The sequence below is a fragment of the Hydractinia symbiolongicarpus genome, chromosome 10 (assembly GCF_029227915.1).
Source record: "Hydractinia symbiolongicarpus strain clone_291-10 chromosome 10, HSymV2.1, whole genome shotgun sequence".
Taxonomy (NCBI): Eukaryota; Metazoa; Cnidaria; class Hydrozoa; order Anthoathecata; family Hydractiniidae; genus Hydractinia; species Hydractinia symbiolongicarpus.
Genome location: NC_079884.1, coordinates 11,255,684 through 11,276,489, shown reverse-complemented (window position 1 = coordinate 11,276,489; position 20,806 = coordinate 11,255,684). Strand labels below are relative to the sequence as shown.

The 20,806-nt window shown below is 32.8% G+C and overlaps 3 protein-coding genes across 3 annotated transcripts; all 3 read right to left on the bottom strand.

Annotated features, from left to right (window-relative positions):
- Positions 1-409: 409 nt before the first annotated feature.
- On the bottom strand, positions 410-4,423 carry LOC130612042 (leucine-rich repeat-containing protein 74B-like). The gene is made up of 2 exons (XM_057433329.1): positions 1,329-4,423; positions 410-1,189 (listed from the first exon to the last, which is right to left on the bottom strand). The coding sequence occupies exon 1, from the start codon at positions 4,277-4,279 to the stop codon at positions 2,840-2,842; it is 1,440 nt and encodes a 479-aa protein (XP_057289312.1). The 5' UTR covers positions 4,280-4,423; the 3' UTR covers positions 410-1,189; positions 1,329-2,839.
- Positions 4,424-5,230: 807 nt separating this feature from the next.
- LOC130612040 (putative uncharacterized protein DDB_G0282133) lies at positions 5,231-11,761 on the bottom strand. Its single transcript, XM_057433328.1, has 5 exons — positions 11,635-11,761; positions 10,888-11,113; positions 9,552-9,817; positions 6,817-9,364; positions 5,231-6,290 (listed from the first exon to the last, which is right to left on the bottom strand). The coding sequence occupies exons 1-5, from the start codon at positions 11,714-11,716 to the stop codon at positions 6,092-6,094; spliced, it is 3,321 nt and encodes a 1,106-aa protein (XP_057289311.1). The 5' UTR covers positions 11,717-11,761; the 3' UTR covers positions 5,231-6,091.
- A 5,418-nt stretch (positions 11,762-17,179) lies between these two features.
- Positions 17,180-20,461, bottom strand: LOC130612043 (ELAV-like protein 3). Its single transcript, XM_057433330.1, has 3 exons — positions 20,162-20,461; positions 18,638-18,898; positions 17,180-18,248 (listed from the first exon to the last, which is right to left on the bottom strand). Exons 1-3 carry the CDS (start codon positions 20,219-20,221, stop codon positions 17,460-17,462), a joined length of 1,110 nt encoding a protein of 369 aa, XP_057289313.1. The 5' UTR covers positions 20,222-20,461; the 3' UTR covers positions 17,180-17,459.
- Between the last annotated feature and the right edge of the window lie 345 nt (positions 20,462-20,806).

The window sequence follows — 20,806 nt, the reverse complement described above, 5'->3', positions numbered from 1 at the left end:
GACTGTCCGCCATAATTGCGTAAACCGAAAAAAGTAAACAATCCGTTGTCTCTAACCGATAACCCGAATATCCGATAATATATATAACATAATACTATACATACCATTAAAAATTAAAGAGGCTATCTTGGGTAAATAATGATAATAATAATAATGATTATGTATATCGGTATTACGCATACCAAATTGCCCAGCCCCTCACATTGGTTTTGCTCCAGTTGTAGTAATGACTAAATATGCCCGCGCGGTGAAAATCTTAGGATTATGAAGCGAACCATGAAACCACATTGGCACGCCAGATTACAAATGTCGTATTATGCATAACTAAGCTTAATTAAATTTGACCCAGGATATTCTAGTGGTAACAATAACTATGCGCTTTTTTAAAAATATTTATTGATGCATTTATTGAGCTTTAAGACAGACAACAGCAGAACAGTCTGGATTTTGAGCATAAATTCTGCCTAACTTTTTATCACCGTAGTAGTTTTTCAGCATCGTTTTTATTATGAAAATATAAAATAAGATTTATAAAATTATGTTTCAAACAGCAATAGGATACATAAGTTGTAGAAAGACTAAAAAAACAACAAGATAAAAATGTTTAAAAAAAGATGAATACAAACTTCCCACACATTTTTCATATATGATGCACCCCATAACCATCAAAAAGTTTAATTTTATCTTCTTCCATTTTTTGATGATGGTATGGCTGTAAAAACAAAGATTGCTGACTTGGGCTTTTTTTCGTAACGCATGTTTCAAATAACTCGATAAGACAACAAGAAATAATGGCTGCAATATACCATGGAAATAAGGCCAGGATACTATCCGGATTAATTCGCTGACCGATAACACTGACGACACTTTGGGTCAACAATAACAAACATGCTACGATCCATATTAAATTCACCACAGTTAAAGTCGCATGAAAACATTTTCGGATTCGGATGTTACTTTGCACAGCCTTGGAATAAATTTTTAAAATCAATGAAAGCCAAACAATAAAACAAACGCTAATAAGGAGAAATTCTTTAAGCGATTCTTTCGGAATAATAATACTAATCTGTAAAGTTTCATTATCGAAAAGTTTAAACTTAGGATGCGGCTTGTAAACTGTAGCAGGGATGTCATTGAACGCAAACGGTTTGCAGTCTGTACACACGCGGACGTCCATTTTTCAAAAATTCTAAACAAAATTTACACGCATTATAGAAATCAACATCATGTTAAAATATAATTTTAACTACTGCTATTCGCACGAATGCATTTGTTGTTTATATTTAAAATTCTATAGCGCGAAACGTTAAACTTTTTAAATTACTTACTTCGAAGATACAGCCACGTAACCTCCAGTACCACAAGTTTTTTTAAAACGCAGTTATTTCGCTTTCTTTTTCAGCTTTAAGAGATTTCTTCTGCATAGAAGTGCTTATTAAAATTTGTTTTTAAATTCAACTTTACAATTTTTATTCTAGCTGCGTTCGAATTCGCATTCAAAGTGATAACGCTGCGAGGTAAAATAAATTAAATTTTGAGCTCCAACTTAGAGGATTTTTATTCAGCTTGTTTTCGATTATGTTTGAGGCTCTTTTGATTGTTAAAAGTAATAAATAACTTATCTGTATATTTGTGGTGATAAAATATGCATGCTACATATATTTCCGTTAGCGTTATATTTGAAAAAAATGTATTCAATATTTGTTGTAACTTCTTCGCTAATAATTGAGCGCAACGGTGAAGTGTTATCATTCAGGTAGTTGAATTATACAGAAAAGACATTCACTCAATTCATTCATTTGAAACGAATTTTCAATTTGTTAATGGATGCTAAGTTTTGCTATGTGAAAAAATTATTACATTTTTTAATCCGGAACAACAAAATATTCATAACAGTAAACGTTTTTTTTTAAATCGGACTTCGTAATGCGCGGGTGGTCTTAACAACATTTGGCCTCAGCCAACATTTTATGTGTGTTAATAAAAAAGGGTTTACACGAGAGATTTCATCTAAAAATTAAGAACATAGCACTTAGTCTAAATTTTCTTATAAATATAATACAAAGAATGTAATGTGCAGAATTACGAAGAAACGAATTATTTCTGAACACTGAACTTTTCATCGCCATTCGTAAATTTGATCGTATAGTTTAGGTAGAACACAAATGAACATGCAAAGCGGAAAAATGGTATTAAAAAACAACAATCCTCAGCTAAGTTTAGAAGCTCAAAAAAACCTGTGGCTGCCTCAAAAAAAGTAAGCAAATCGCTATGGAGTTAGTAGCTAAAGTCGTGCTTACACCTTTCGGATTGGTATTACTCATGCGTCTCCCGTTACAATCCTGGAAGTATAATCACGTCATGTTATCCAAATAAACTGATATTTGCTCCGCAGAAGAAAACAGTAAAAATGATGAGAATTCATTATTTGTAAACAATAAATTGCGCATTTGTTATTTTCTCGACTTGCTAATGTAATGTCTAATAAACTCTTCCCCTTCCAATTTTGAAAAAAAATAGTAAACGCCCAAATAAACACCAAATAAGCCCAAATAAACACCCGTCTTCAATAAATCAGCCCCGCCCTTACAATGTTGAAAAAAATTAGTTACTGGGATGTCAGTGTAGAATCTAAAAAATGATTATTTTTAGAGTTTCTTTAACATAAAATTATTTTTTAAACCACACGTTTCGAGGCTAGAAAATGCTGACTGCACTTAAAAAAGTGAGATGTAAAATTGAAATAATCCATTTTGTGCAGTGCAGTTAATATTTTTCAATTTACGAGTAGCCATTTTACTTTATATAGACCTTACAATAAATAATTTCCGACATTTTTTTATTTCAAATATGATAGAGCGTTGAATTCTGCAAAATCAATAAACCCGTCTTGGTCGGAATCCAATTTCCGAAATGTTTTTTCCAGAATATCTTTTGTTACTGGGATACCTGCATCATTAAGACCTGCTATTAATTCATCACTCGTTATTTTCCCATCTTTCTGCTTGTCCCAGATTTTAAATAAATCTAACATGCGTAATCGTTCTTTTACCATGTACTGCCGTATAAGTTCAAGTACTTCAAGCCTTATGATATAGTCTTCATTTATTTCATTCTCATGCTCGGACGTACACATCATTCCATGCTCTATGCGAAACTCTGGGTTTCGCTGACGCAAAATCTGGATTGCTTTCTCGCACGTTTTGTCAGGAGATGTATTATGCAAGTAAAGTTCATTCAAGGTATTACCTTTAATTACGCCCGTCAAAAGCGACTGGACTCCACTCGAGGTAATCAGGTTTGAACTGATATCGAGAACCTTTAAGGCTTTGTTTTGAGACAAACCAACAGCAATGTAGTAAGCGCCCTCGTTTGTGATCCTATTGTCTCTAACGTTCAGAGAACATAATGTTTTGTTACGCACCAATGAACAGCTTAACGACTTAGCCCCAGCATCGCCAAACCCGTTAAACGCAAGCGAAATTTTTTGCAAACAATTATTGTTTTTAAGTGATTTTGCCAAGGCGCATGCACCGGAAAGTCGAATATGATTCCAACTCAAATCTAAGTGTTCTAGGCCTTTGTTTGTTAATATCATTTTTGCTAGCACTTTACCCCCTTGTTCGCAAAATGAGTTGTGACTCAAGTCCAGTCTTCTTAAATGTTCGCTTTTATCTATACCGCGACATAAATAGAGTGCATCTGCATCACGTAGAGATGTTGATCGAAGTTTTAAAGATGTTAAAGCCGCCGAGCTTTTTAATACGTTGACCAGTAGTTTAGCTCCCAATCCACTGAAATTATTGTATGATAAGTTCAAGTTTGTGATAGATGAGTTTTTCTTCAACAACATTTGTAAATCAGCAAAAACGTCGCGATTTAAATTTGTATCTTTAAGATTAATTTTTGTCACGTGATTATTGCTACGTAAGCAAAAAAACAATGCTTTGAAGTCCGCTGTTGATATGTGCATATGCCTCAAATTTATGAATGGTTTCTTATACTGCAGACATATTGATACTTGATGTAAAGGTACTGAACGAAAGATCTCACATGTTTTTAAATATAATTTGTTGGTTGGTTTAACTTTCTGCGCATGCGTTCTTGCAGAATCATTATTATCTCCAGCTTTGCATTTTTCCTGCACTTTGTCTTTGACGTCTGCGTCACCAGTTTGCAAAACTGTTTTTTTTTCGTCAATTTTTTGATGCGAAATTGTCTCTTCTACTTTATGAGCAATAACACCTCTCGAAGACTTAATTGCTGGTAGTTTTAACATTGCTTCCGCTCAGTATTTTTCATAATTTCATAATTTGTTAAAGGTGTACCAATAGCTACAAAAATAATTTTTGTTTAAAACACATTTCACTTTTAATCGTTTAGATTTTGCTCTTTTCACTGATATCGGAAATTTCCTAGATAAACATATTTTCTGCGTACAGGGGGTATAATTTAATTTGTATAAGCTGGTGAGGTACAGTCGACCTTTCAATAGAGTAAATTTCTATCAGAAATAGAAGTTTGAAATAGGTACGCACCTCTCCACTTACCAGGTTGACTCCTATAACAACCAGGGTTTAAATCACTAATACATATTCCTTTATTGAATTTATGAACCTCCAGTATATACCCCCTGAAAATATAACGACTATTTCTTTGATCTGACTTGACTATTAAAGTAATTATAAATATTTATTTCACATATTGAAATTGATAATTAGTGCGGGAGAGGTTAAGAAATTAAACGTACGTCACATAATACTCAGGCTGTTGTAATCTCACCAACAAATTACTTGAAGTCGGATTTTTAACCAAGAACAAAACGGATTCATAGAAAAAGAATAAGAATAGTTCTTAAATTTGATTGGTTAATTTGCTGATTATTCTGTTTTTTATTAGTCTTCGCTCCTGTCCGCAGAAAAAGTTTAAATGATTTCAAAATTTTGCTTAGAGCAAAACAGTGTGGAATTAGTAATCACAATTTTTTGATTTTATTCTATCTGTTTTCTTCCTGAGTCTAGTTTCACAATGGTTTGTTGATTTTGTATATATGAAAACACAATTTTCTGTTAACTATACAAAAAATGATTCATTACTTACTCCTTAATTTTCGCAATTTAAGTGCTCGAAAATATTTCGCGGGCATTAAATCTTGCGAAAAAATCTATCATTCTCTCAATTTGATATGAACGACAAGGATGAAAAAACGAAAATGAAACAAGACTTTCAAATGCGCTTGTATTATTAAGACAAATTACAGTTATTTTACAGCTAACGAACAAAAACAAACTTGAAATAGAGAGCATCACATTACATAAAATGGATATTAGCGAAATTTATTTATCAAATTGGCAGGGCTTGTATACTCCTGTATAAATAAAATATAATTTAACCCTGGACTTTTTTTAAATCTAATAACCTTGAGAGGAGGGTGAATTTAACCTTCTTAAATAACCTGTGAATGATTGCTATTGGATACAGCATAAAAGAAATTGATTGATAAAATAAAGACTTGCTGATGTCAGCAATTTTGTTAGTTTTATTGGTTTCAAAGAAATTTTTTTTCTAAATAGTTCCTACTTTATTACCTTTATAAATTAATTTTCGAAACAATACAGAAGTGGAGTAAAAACAATGCTTAAAAAAACTAGTAACATGGTTGCCATGGCAACTTCTTAAATGGAATTTCAAACTTTTTTTAACTAAAAGTTGCCAAATCAATAGGAAGTAAACGTCACCAAGTTTCAGCCCTATTGGATCGGTAGTTATGATTAAGTTAGATAACTGTAGAATCCACCACATAAGGTTAAACTTTTCCTTTTAATTTAATCTTAATATATATACAAATGATTCACGTAAAATCTCTCTTCGTCTAGTACGCATAAGACAAAGTACATTCACGGGAAGAGGTTGTTCATCACCACGTCTTGGGTAGAACTATTCCGTTAGGATTACAATGTCATAAATGTTGAATATTCACTGTTTTTTCCATCCAAACTGTAAAATTTCTTGTTGGAGCTGTTATTGTTTCCTGCAGAAGCTGCTATCTTTTTCACTTTTCATTCAACTGCGTTTTCTTTGTTTAAAACTTTCACTTTGGTTTATTTACATAGTTTCTTCTAGTTTTTGGTCGTGTAATTTCATTCTTTTTCGCTTGCAATACTGAGAGCAACTTCTCTTTCATATTTAGTTTTGTGACTAGACTTTTTTTGTAACTAGAACGAAACACTTTATTTCTCTTCATAGCCACGATTTCCATTTTGATAGCATTGATTTCTTTGATCAAATCGCTGAAAGAAATGTAAACAGAACTAAAAACTCTGTATCAACTTTTTATTTAGCCATTGGATACTTGTTGGTCATCCTTTCCCAAAGGGGACTAACAGTAACCTTAACCTGACCCTAACCTTAACCATTTAGAAAACTAACCGATAACCAAACCTCTTTACCTCCTTGTTCCCTTTATTTCAAAAGGGATCAATTTTCGTTTTAGTAAGAGAGAAATTCGAATTATGAGAAGTCTCTTTAATTCGAATTTTAAAGCATGAAAGGTAAAAAATGGAAATATTATTCTTCTTATATCATCCAGGGAACACATTTCCAGGATATTCTAAAGTTGTTTCTTTGAAAAATTAAAACAATTGAAAATCAAAAATGAAAAGATAGATCGATTGTAAATATCTCAATGATTAGAATTACAGAGAGAATTTCGCCGTAGGGATCTAAAAAATTGTTTAAATTAAAGAAGTTTTTGAATTGGAAAAATAACTTCGTTCGGGCAAACTTTGTGTAAATATATAAGTTGACATAACTTACTTTATCTTGTCGTACATTTGCTTATCAGAAACTTGAGGTATGGGAGCTGATTCAATTGGTATTGATAGATCTTGCCGATCCCTACCATGGAGTTGGTTACCTTGCGCATTTTCCATCACCCTGTTGTAATTTTCATCAACTGTGACTTGTATGGGACTTTTTTCATTTTCAGCTTTTCCCTTGAGTTTGGCTTCAAAATTGTTTATGCTCTCTTGATCGAAGGAAGGATAATTTTTAGATGGAGAGTCTATCTGTTTTGCCTTTTCTTCAATATAGTTGATGGCTGATGTCCTTTCTGAATCACGGTTAGTTAAACTGTTTGATGGCTTTCCAAACATATTTAAAATATTCGACATTGGAATGTAGATATTCTTGCCAGAGTTTGAAAGATCTAGTGGTTTGTATATTTCATGTTCTTTTTCTGATAACCCGTTACTTTTTGTTATGCTGTTTGATATGGATTGCTTCTCCTCCAAATTACTTTCAATTGCACTAGTTGGCATATGATTAACAACTTCATTAAGAGGCCTTTTACTTAATGCTTGTTCAAGTACACTTTTTAAGCTTGCGGTGTCTATAACCATCGCTGGCGACTCCCTACTTTTTACATCAGTGTTTGAATCATCTAGCTTCTTGCGTTCTACATTAACCCGTTGTACACCATTAGCATCACGATCTATATTTTTGTTGACAATTCTTTCCTGAAATGCTTTAAATAAAGTGTCTTCTAACGCCCTGACGTCTTCACTGTTTAAAGTTTCATTGAACAGCTTCGTATTTTTTGTATCAGCATGTCTAACTACTGGTTCATCCATTTCATTGTGTTGAACATGACCAGTCGACGCCGTCATAAGTTGATCAGTTGCTGCATTGAGTCCGTTATTCTTCCCAATAATGTCTGCGTAACTTTTAACAGGTCTGAATCGAAAGAGAGATTCATCAGCAGAAAATATCCCAGCACGATTCAACGCGTTTTCTAGATCGATAGCATGCTGTTGTTCTTCCGTACTTTGCATGCCTTCTTTTGGGGTTAGCTGTTGTTGTTGTTGTGCCATAATGTTGTTGTCATAACTCACATTAACTTTAGGTTCCGAGGTTTTTACAGGCTTTTCAAATTGAAAGGAAAACTCTTGCTCGTTCTCCTGATTTTTTGCATGCTTTTCAAATAACGGATCGTTTGATTGAACAGTGTTACTATGATAGTTACTTACAGCTGATCCTTCTGATTTAACATCTGCGTGATTTGTTTCGATATTTTTGTTTTCAGCATGATTTTCTACCTCGCTGTTTGATTGGTCTTCTGTTTTTGGTTTGTTTTCAAATTCTTGTGTTACATGAAAGTTGTTTTGTTTGCTAGACGGAGCTTCATTATCATGATTTTCACTGGCAATAGGAGCTGGTTTTTCATTTTCTTTTTCACTTAATTCTTCATGATTTTCTCCATGATTTTCTACATCAGCAACACTTCGACTGTGCGTTAAATCTTCATGCTTTTCTTCACTCCTATCATGTGCAGCATAATGAGCTTGTTTTTCATCTCCTTCTTTCTCTTCTATATGACTATCAGTATGATGATGCTCGTGGCCTTGTTTTTCTTGCGTTTGTTCCACTTCAACTACTGCTGAATCGTGCTCATGATCTTCGTTTTCATCTGCAGATGAAGCTTTGTGTGCGTCATCATGGACTGTAGAAAAGTCATTGTTTTTATAATGGTGTACCTCATGATCGTCATGTGAATGTTCATCATTTTCATGATCGTGTTTATCTTCATCCTCGTGTTCATCATATCTCTGGTGATGCGATTCAGTTTTCCTGTCATCACTGTGTTCGTCTTCCTTTTCTTTGTTTGAATAGTGGTCAACTTCTTCGTGCACCTCGATTTCTTCCACAGGATGTTTGCTTATTTTCTTCCATGAATGATGTTTTATTTTCCCATGCTTATGACGTTTATTTTCGTGCTTAATGACAGCTTCCTTTAAGGCATTGATTTGGTTAATGAGGTCTTCAAAGTTCTTATGATAACGTTTAACATTCTTTCTTTTCTTTTTAGATTCTGCATCTAAGTTGTTTTGCAAAGCATCGAATAATTCTATCACTTTCTGCGTATCATGAGGCTCAGATTTACTCGTCGTGATTTCTTTCAAATCAGTAGCTTTTCCAAACGACCTATTAATACCATTAGTTGTCTTTACTTTTTTCAAACGATATATATTCTTCTCCTTTAATTTTGATCTCAATTTTGTTTGTCTAATCGAGGCGTTCTCTCTTTCATTGTCTTCATGACCACTGCCACTATCGATATCATCTTTGCTTTTTGTAGATACTTCTTTAACTGGATTCGAATGCTTTCTAGATTTGGGCACGTATCTGTTAATGCTTTGATGCATTGTTTTCATGAAATCTTTTAAATTGAGATCGAATACTGATTCTTCATCCTTTGTCCGTTCTAATACTTTGATGAAATGGTTAATCTGTTCCAACTTGCGTTGTAACCTTCTTCTTGAGTTGTGCTTTCTTCTGTACCGTTTTCCACGTTTACTCAAACTTCCTAAGATCATATCAAAACAAAAAATGATAACGCCTAGATTTTATTTACTTTACCCACTCTATTATTAACAGCACAATTTTTTTGGCAAATATTGGAGATTAAAACCCTTTGTGGCTAATATCATTGGCTTGACTTAATCAAACTTGTTACTTCAAAAGAATCTGCAAAACGTTTGAGAGAAGCTTACTTTCAAAGAGTTTAGGTTTGTCCATGACTTTAGTTCGCACATTTTCCGCCCTCTCAACTGTATCTGCTGACACAAGAGGTGTTTTCTCAATCGACACATCCTTCATGAATGTTTTAGATATAGGAAATAACTTGACATCATCTGGTAGAACAACTCCGATGGAGAGTTGTGGATCTCTACTCTCTTCTGTTGATTTCGTCGTTGCCTTCATGAAATATTTTCGTCCCTTTTCGAGGTATATCAAGTGCGATGCCTGGTCTGCATATCTGAAATAACAAAAACAAATGAATATCGAAACATTGTAAATTTTGGATCACCAATTTTTTTTATTTTGCAATGCATTAACACTCCGTTTTTGTTATACAGTCAAACTTTCATTATCTTAAAAAAAATTCTTGGGTCCCTGAAACTTGCGGCAATACTTTCTTATAAAAATCTCCGGTTAACTCGAATCTCAGATAACTCGACCCGTTTTTCATCCACTTGAGGCTAATTCTTTGGATAACACGAACTTTTTACCCGTGGAAAGGAAATCAAAGATAAATATTATAAACGGTTTTTTTAAGAACTCCTTAACGCTATGCTGCATTGCTATGATACTTACTGAGTTTTAATGTTTGTGTCTATCAGACACCTGCATGCCAAATTTTAGATCCCGTGCCTTTCAGAGGCTTTGATATTGACTATTACTCGAAACTACCCCTAAAAATCTCTAAGAAACCCTTATAATAGAGAAAATATAATATCCTTAGAACTTGAAACTTACAACTTTGTTTCATCAAGAAGAATCATTTTCCATGTCTTGGACACAGGATTAATCGAATTTTCCGACTTTTCGGATCTTACCCAAAAATCGGAAAAAAACGGATTTTCGGCAATATTTCGCAACTTTTCGTATGATCCATGTAAAAACCGGAAGATATGTTAAATAACTTTTATTTAGCTTTCAGATACTTCAAACAAAATGTAAAAATTCGCTCTAGAGCTAAAGTAATTGAATTTTAAGCAGATAGTGGCACTTTGAACAAATTTCAAGCTTTTGATGACATCACAGAAAATATGCCGACGCAAGCAAAATTTATTGCCGCCATTTTGTTCCTTTTGTGACGTACTGTGCCAAGTTTGATTGAATTTGAACAGGCGAAATCCGGTTGCATTGTGGTTATCTAATCAAGCAGTTTCTTAAAAAAACACGTGTATTTAACTATTTCAAGAAATAACCAAACCCATTCACACGAATATGTTCAGAGTCTTTTTGTATATTTTCTGTGTGTTAATGACGATTGCTTAAAAAAATCTACAAAACTATGTTATCAGAACTAGCTTATCTGCGTACCTTTCAAAATCACCAGGTTTAGTTTTCTCATTTTGCGAGATAATTCTTCTACCATTTGGACTATCTCTTCCACTCAAGTAGATTTTGCACGCTGCTCCGCAGCTACTGTAAAACTTGTATTCGCCAGTTTGTGGAGGTATAAAGTAACCAGATATTTTCTTCGCGGTTGGTAAGTCTTTATTTTTGTTTATCTTCGTTTCTTCCAACTTTTCATCAGTATCATCTTCTACAATAACAGTAAGAATGACAATCTTTACCAAAATAATTTTGTAATGCACACTTTTTTATACAAGGATTATTTTATAAGAAACATTATACGAAGATATTTCAAGCCTGAGGCTCAATCATTAGACACAATTTTCTTAACGTATAAAATGCGACTTATCTGAATATTTTTTATCATAATTTTCTTAAAACAATTGACGGCGTATAGGTAATATTTTTGTAGTGTAACCAATGTTTTATTAGATGGATAGTCCCGTTTTCCTCTCTTTAACCATGTTTTAAACAGCTTAACAGTCAATTAGTAAATACGGCGGATCATATCATATTTGCTTGTTTTCTTGTCAAAATATCTAATTTTGTGACTTTTCCGAAACACATATAAGAGAACATTTTGTACTGAAAAAGTACTGATCGAGTGTTAGACTCAGCTAAAATTTGGATGTTCTTGTAATTTAAAAGCCAGATTGCAGCTTATTCCTTCGTTTTGACAAAAAAATAGCAAGACAGAGCAATATGTCTTACCATCCATATAAAAGGCACGCCCATTACAGACCAACAAAAGCGACAATGTCACAAACAATCCACTTTGGCCTCGCATTCCCATTCATGAATGCGCAGTTTGACTTCGCACAGTTTTACCTAGTTTAATTATTATACCGAATAGAAATTTCTCCTTTATCATTTTCGGCATTATATTGTTTACTTCGAGCTTACTCAGTTGAATGCGTATATTATAATGGTTTCTTCTAGATATTAAAGTTTGACAAGCGACAATTTTTGAGCATATTATAGGCGTTTGTTTGTTGAAAACAAAAAAAAATCAAAAAATGGTGTGAAAAACAGTCCAGGCAAACTTATGTGCGTAAGCGCATTGGAATACAATGAAGACGTCCAGGGGTGTTGTCAATGGAGGCAATTCAAATGAAATTTAATTAAACATATTTATTTCTTACGCAATTTAGCTATTTTTTATATTTTCGATTTTATTGTTCTACGGCTTTAGCCGGTAGAACTCTAAAATGGGCTCCTTTTTTGTCTCCGTTTTTACTATCGAGACTAATGAAGCACAGAAGGGACTTTTTTTTTTAAAAAAAATATTTTTTTTAATTTTGATTCTTTGGCATAATTTCCTGATATTTTTTAAAAAAGAATTAAAAATATTTATTGTTAAAAGTGATAAAATGAAGAAAAGTCTTCTTTATCTTTTAGTGTTTTCAATAGTGTGCTCAAAGTTTACAATCCCTCAAATATATTTAATCTGTATATGAATTAAAGAGAGTTATGCAGAACGAATAAAAAATTGTATCTCTACATTAACATAGGAAATATTTACACTTTAATAATCTATACAAATATATTATTATTTATCATCTATACCTTTTTAATTTATTTCTTTATTTTTTATCCTGTTATGTCATGTTATCCTGTTGTCTGTTTAACAATAACTAGACCCAAAGTTCATGAGTTATTAATTATTCATAACGTTTAAGTGGGTGTAACCATGATTCTTGCAGCTAAAAGCAAAGGTCTTTGATTTGCTTTTTCTCGAAATAAAATTTTCAGTCGTAACGGTATATATTTTTGTCGAACACTCCCCTCCATCTTGTCGAAATTGTACGAAAACAAGTTTGTTGCGACAATTATATCTTTGGCTATAAAACTTTGTTTTTTTAACGCAGAAAGTGAGGAAATATCGAGTTATTGATCTATCATGCTTAAAAATAGATAAATCTGTCATAAAACAGCTATTGTGACACAAAATATGCTATATTTTTGGAACCACGTGTTGTTTTGAGTAAAAAAAGCAATGTTTTTTAGAGCTGAATAAGAGCTTCGCAATGATATTTTTTTCAACGAACAAAAACTTTACTGAGGGGAGTGATCGACAAAATGAACTGGAAGGGTGAATATTCGTATATAACTTTTTTTCTACCTTTTGGATTTTTTTTATGAAAATATTTTATCATCATTCTAGAGATAATTTATTTGGATTTCAGAATATATATATTTGCTAGGGTTAATATAGCGAACAGAGGGGATATTTTAAATTATACTGAGTATGTGTCTCAGGGGGTTACCGTACCTTAAATGTTTAATATGAAAAAAAGTCCACAAATTAACAATCTTACCCCTTTAAATGAAATCCTGCAGCTACACCTCTGACGTGTTTCTTTTCTTTCATTGTGTTTTTGTGATCAGAACAAATTGAGTGTTTCTTAAAATAGAAAGTTTCCACAGCAGAAATGAATATTTATTGTTATACCTTGTAAGAGTTGATTAACCTAAAAATAGTGTTTTCAAAACTATAAACAACCTGAACCTAAACGTTTTCATAAGATAGGAACAATGCATGATGTTAATTTTCTTCCAAGTTAGCACTTGGTTGTGATCGTTTCTTTTTTCTGGCTCGTTGTTCATGAACGTAATCGATGAGCTCTTTTAGCAACAAAAACACCTATTTTTCACATAAATTGCAAATTAAGAACAACAAGGCTGAATTCTGAAATTGTGTAAAATAATGATAAGAACAAATCAGGGCAAAGAAGGCTTTGATAATAAGAACAGATTTTACTGGTTCCTACAAAAAAGCGTGTACGTAGAAAAAATTGGTATGAGAAAGAAGAATTAAATTGAGGAATTCTGCAAATTCTTCATTTCACAATTGAAGTGGCACTGCAGTAAAAAAAATGTATTTCGAAAAATTGTTATTTTGATAAGACAATACATAAATATGTCAAAATAAATCTTTTATAATCGTTAAAAATCTTCATTCATACCATTCATTTATATCATCTTCAATTTCAAATACTTTTCAAAGTCGTGTAAAGCCGAGAGGGCTGGGTCCCAATAAATATTTATTTGCTTGGTTTAGCATAATTTTTTTCCAGCATTTCCATTCTGTTCAAAAACTTCAAATCTCAAATCGAGGTGTTCTTCTTCAGGCTATTTTCGAATCCATTAAATTTACATATATTTTTGAAGGTCTACATTTGACACTTCCTCTGACTTAATTCTCACCTAGTTCTCCGTTAAGTAATAGACAGGATTGAAATTGAAGTAATCAAAGAATATTTATTTTTTGGCAGATTTTGTTTGCACACCCATGATATTCTAATGGGCGGTTGTCCCATCGAGATATTATAGGCGGAGAAGAGCCCTAGGAACAAGGTTGCTTTCCGGTTGTTTTCCGGTTTTGTCTCCATGTAAAAAAAACCAAAAAAGTCCTTGGGGTTGGGATGAAACAAATGGCGGGAACAGGGGAAGCAGAAGAATAGCATATGAATTAATACTCTCATTTTTTTCTAACAGTAAAAAAATGAGTAACTGTATTTTCACCTATTTTAGCTTCGGTCCTTTTATTATTTAACGTTACTTATTTTCGCGTTTCTTTACGGATTTTGTCCAAATTGGCGAAATTATGAACTCACTAAATAATATTCAAGATTTCATTTGAAAAATTGTTAACCGTCTGGATTTTTCAATGCGGGCAATACGGGTTTTTAGGCATTCTGATTGGCTTAGCGCTCTTGACGATGGGCCCATATTTTGCGGTATTGCCCGTCGTCGAGAAAAATGGTAGCTTTAAATGTTAATAAGCACGAAAAAAAATATTTAAGAAGCATTGGAAATGATTATATCTCTAACTCTTACAATACATTTATCGATAAAAACATTTTCATAGGATAGAAACAAAACAATGTCAAGTTTAACACTTAAAATAACCAGATTCAGCAACATTTCGTCTGCATGCTTCTTCAACATGGCTAGTTAACTAGCTACATTGTCCATAAAAAAACGATAATCTAATATCCAGTTTTATCAAAAATAATAAATACAGGGCGACGGAATCATAAAAAATACATCTTCTCTCATTTTCAGGTTCGTTTCTTCAGCTTTGTGGTTGCCGAGTCAATGTAAAACTCGTTGAAGCCCATGTTATTATTGGCTAGCTTGATAGTTAAAAAAAATTACTTTAATATTCGTTGTAATTATATTTTAGCTGCGCATTCAACTTTACACATTATTCTGTACGTGTCTAACATCGTAATGTTTGTTTACAAAGTTTTATTCTATAAGAGACTTTCGAATTCCAAATAGGATGTTTGTTTTTAGACAGGACTGTTTCGAATTTTGACGTCGAGTGTTAACAAAAGTAGTGTAACAACAGTAGTGAATTATATTATTATAAGAACACTAAACTAAAATTCTTTTTTTATATTTTTATCTAACTTAGACGGTTAAAAAATACAATAATAACCGATTACCACGTGCTGTACCGAAAATATCGACCTCAGTCATTGCACCGACCTCGCAAACTCGGTCGGCACTTAGACCTCGGGCGATATTTTGCGGTACAGCTTGGGGTTATTAATAATACCCTCGGAAAAATTGACAAATGCCAATAATTTGGGAAATTCCATCTTGGAGTGAAATATTTCATTCACACAAAAAAGAAATAGAACACTAAAATGCTAACAAAAAATAAATTATCGGAATGAAGTTACTCTCGAAAATATTTGATAACATTTTTATTTCCTTTCCACGACTCGCCAAAATTAATACTACCGAGGTAGATTTAAGCTTTGGGCACCAATAATACTTACACATCATTATGAATCACTTTGTGACCAGGTTTAATTATTCATCACATAAACTCTTTATCGGATTCATATGGAATATTTGTTTGTTTGTTTGTCTCTTAAGATGTACAGATGGAAATCTGTCTATGTGCAGATTTTTCTTCTTTTATTTCCTGAAGCAGATGTCGTTGCTCTTCTACACGTAACATAACATATTTTTTTTGAAATACAATATTTTAAGGATTTGAAAAAAAAGTTTAATAACGAATATTCTTTCAGTGTACAAGCAACAGCAAAAAAATTGTTCGCTGCAGGGCTTTAAGTTGAATTGTACCGGGTTAAAAAATCTAATAGCTAACGCAAAAAATCTAATAGCAAATAAAATTCCTTGTCTCGTATTATCTCAAATCTCTTGGAAATAATCGTTCAGAGTTCTCGTATCCATTGCTACAATCTATGTTTAACAAGACGATTAAAGAGATAGCATCTTGTGCAAACATTTTACTAAAAGATTTCAAATGATAACAAGTCTTGTCTTGGTAATGTCGAAATGAGTTTAACGTTACAAAAAATATCACTGAAAAATAAGAGACTTGAGACTCGAGTTAAAGAGAAGAGTTTTTTTATTGGTGAATTCAGATCTCCGCTGATTTCAGTTGACAAATTGGTAAACAACTGTGGAGTAATCCAAATAGTAACAGTAAAAAAAGCCACAAAAAAATATTCTTCTTCAAATATTTTTCTTCAAATAATCTTCTTGAATCGTTTAGACGTAAAACATTATACAATACAAGATAATACGTTTAACAACTTTAACAAGTACTTGAGTTACCTAACTAATAATATACTCGTGAAAGCGATTCGGCTATTATTTTAAACAGAACACGGGTATTATAACTCTTGACCCCAGAGCTCTTTAAGATTTGAGGTTTTAATCGCAAGAGATCTGGGGACGGGAATGGGTATTAATATTGGAGACGACATGAGATAAAATACAAAGATACAAATAAAAAACAACATCCCAAAAAATAGATAGCAAATATTATTCGGGCCTTAGTATCAGGGTCATAGATGATATTAACTTTCGGTTTTGGAGCGTGAAATGGGCGGGTGTAGATTTTATGAGAGTTTTGCTGTAAAATATTGTAAACTTGAGCCGCTATTATGGCTGGCGTACAGGGAGTTGGCTTAAGGTTTGCAAAATGAGTGCTGTTATTGGGGAGGCATGTCAGCCACCACACCCCTCTTCCTCAAATAACCCAGCCCTCCTCCACTTTTTGCCCCTCTTTCTTCACAGTGCACTACACAAACGTAAACATAAACCATATTGAGGGCTTCAAATTTTAGAAAAGATTTTCTCCATACAAAATACTTATGAATATTTAATATTTGACGGAAAACAAATTATTAAAAACAAGGAGAGTAAAGAAGGAAAAAATAAAGAAATAATATATGGAATTAAAATGTTAATTAAAAACACATGAATAAATAAGTGACCCTAAATTTTTTCGATAATCCTAAAATCTAATTTCAATATTTTACATACAATGTTTATAGGAATAAAGTTCGAAACATTATAGAAATAATTCCAACTTAAAGTTTGCTTCTATGAAAAGTTCCAATGTTCAGAAACATGCACCAGAGCTAAATAATTTTCAAGCAAAAATTTTATTTTATTTACAATTTCTTGCTACAAATATATCTGAAAATTTACACTATCAATATATTTTTATATATCTTCTAAACGGCCCAAAATCAAATATCAACTTAGTTTCCAATCCCCATAGCCCCAATTGACTTTGGTCGTTTTAATGAAACTTGCAAAGGCTTGCCACGCTCCAAGCAGTAACCATTGAGACGAAAAATAGCCGCTACGGCGTCGTCATAATGCACCATGTTGACGAAACCATATCCACGGCATTTCTTTTCGTGATCTGTTATCACACGCACAGAGTGAATGGCACCGTGTTTGCTGAAGAGTTGAAACAAGGTCAAATCCGACGCATCAGATGGTAGATTATAGACAAAGACGCACCAACTGGTCATGCTCTGTTGTGGCATGCCATTCAAAACACTATTATGTGCAGTTGGAAATCCGTTGCTATATGATGAAGTCGGTACCGCAGTTGAAGCAGATCCAGGTGTTGTACCTGGAATAATAGCACCTGATAAGGGTGAGTACAAGCCCTGTGTTTGCAAATAACCAGCTGTAGCTATGCCGGCTTTAGCTTGCGATAAAATATCCACGTAGGATTGTATCTTCTGACTCGGTGGATTGGCAAATTTGACAGTCAAAGGCTTGATTGCGTTGTGGAGATTTGGAACTTTGTTATTTAAAGCTTCGATGGACTGTTCAGCTTGCCTACGTTTATCAAATCTAACAAAACCCACCCCTCGACTTTCCCCATTTTCATCTACTAGCACTTTGCTTGTGATAATCTCGCCAAAGTTTTGAAATAACTCACGTAATCGCACTGCGTCACACGTTTGCGGTAAACCACTGATGTACAAGTTGGCGTTTTTAATTTCGTTAGAACTTGGTCGAGCGTAACTTACCTAGAAAAATAAATAAATATAAGACAGAAATTTCAGGATAAAAAGAAAAAGTTATTTATTGATGATTTTTCTTTTTATAATTTACCCAGACTGTTTAATATCTACTGTCACAGCTATCAATGGGAGTCCTTTGAAAAGGGTCCTAACCACTTAAAGCTCCCAACAAAAGCCGTGTGCACAATGACCGCTTAATCAAACGACCGCCTATGTCAATATTATTCTGATGTCGGCAATTGAGCGAAAATGTTGATTTACATTGTATAAATAACGGTCGAACAATGAAATGTTTAACTTGATCATGTAAGTGAACAGTGTCAAACGTACCGAACGATAAACAGCCTAAAAAGAAATTTAATAAACGGCTTTACACCCTCCATGTTCACACACACCTTGATGGTTTTTGTTGTTAGTTTCATTCCTTGCAACGAACGTATCGCTTTTCTTGCGTCACGTGGATCTTGATAGTTCACAAATGCATATCCGAGGCTTGCCTTTGTTACTTTATCACGAATTAGCTTACAACTTTCCAAACTGCCGACAGACGAAAATAACGTTCTGAGTTCTTCCTCAGTCATCTCTTGCGGTAAATAATTTATGATAAGATTTGTGCGTGTATCATCTTCATCAAGTTTGTTGGTATCAAGCTCTTCCTATGGTCACAAGGAGAAGTAACATCCACATTTACTTTCTGCATACTTAGCTGATAACATAGTTGATAGAAAAAAACCCTTTTTGTCTATCAACTATACTGATAACTTTAATAACCCTTGATAACCTAGCGGTATGGAAGATGCGGGGATAAGAAGGAGGATTATCTTTAAACCATAGTTGCGGAGGGTTTTAATTCTCACTGCATTAACACAAGTTTATATTGTTATAACAAATATCCTTTTGCCTTATGATGTATTTAAAGGCTCTCGTCAAACAATACGTTTTCTTTTTTTAAAAAACTTGGATAATTACCAAAGAACGGATATTTACGGGACTTTACGGGTGGCGGAATTTCGGGGTTTTTTTAATCTGGAGGGTGTTAGTATGAGGGGGTTGAAAATGGATCATAAAATGTATTTTAGTTTAGGATTTACGGAGCTTCATTGTGGTCTCAAAGAATAACTGAAAAATTAGCTAATAGCTTAGCTTCACCTTTTTTAACCTCTAATTTTTGCAACACAGGCAAGAAAATGTTCTCTTCTCATAGTTACAGGGAAACAAAAGGAGTCGATAAGTGGCCTTTCGACTGATTTTGAAGCATTTTTAAGTCATTTAAACAACTTGTGTTAAATAATGAAATATAATCTTATGAAATATCTTTCTTATATTTTATTTTTAAGTACATGTTTTGTTGTTTAAATGTTCTAATGGAAAGGGCTGTCCATCATTTAACATAGAAGTGTTTTTTTTTAAATTTAATATCTCCTGGCGAGTGTTGATGTAACGCCACAGTACGATACTATGTAGTGTTGTAAGAGTTGTTTTTTCTTATTGATTTATTTATTAATTTATTTAAAGATTTTTCTTCATACTTTATTAAATTTAGTTATTTTTTTTTTTGATAAGAATTCTTTTTCTGTGACTCATCATTTTCTTTACTCATATTTGCGTCTCATTGAAAAAAAAATGTGCTGGAATTTTTTTCGCTTTTAATGATAAAGAAGTCATGAATAAATAATTTTTATCAGACGTAAAAATTTGCACGTCCCTGCTGAAAAATTCTTAAGCTTGAAATTTTGTTTTTTTATTTATTTTTTTATGTTTTTTTTTTATCACTGCTTTATAAAATGTTTTACCTCTAAATTTCCACGTGATACCTATTTTAACGACATACGAAGAACAACAACAACAACAAAAATGGTGGTACCACAACAATAAAAATAATAACGAAACCCCAAAAGCTTATTAACAATTTTCTTTACCTGGTTGATAATAAGCTGATTCTTCTGCAAATACATCGCTGTTTGGATCACCGGTGCCATTAGATGTAATATGTTTTCAAAACTAATTTCTTGATTGAATTATTTTGACAAACAAACAGAAAAAGAAAAAAGTTTTCTTCTTGACAAAGTGAAAATGCCACCGACGAGAATTACAATTTAGTTAGAAAGAAAATTTTATAAAAAAATTTGACAGACACTAAAACAAGCTTTACTGTTAAAAAAAATCTTCTTAAAAACGTCTACTCCTAGACCTCTGTTAATCAAAACTTATATAATTATGTCTGCTTAAACTTCATTGGTTAATATTTATAATTTATTCATGTTTCCAACACAGTAATAGGGAAAACTAAATTCTTTTGTTCTGGAACACGGAAACTTTTGTTTATGAAAATTTTCTTCCGATTAGTTTTTCCCCCCTGCAAGGTGTTTTAAGAATTTTTCCTCTAATCTCTCCAACAATAAAGAATATTAAAACATTATTTCAAAATATGGCACACTTTTCACTGATAAACCTCTTCCATAATGGCATGCTAAAAGGGTTCGCTTTAAATTATTTATAAAGACATTTGAAAATCTTTGTAAAAGTTTCATTATGAATTCAGTTTATTTTTCCTCTTTTTTGAA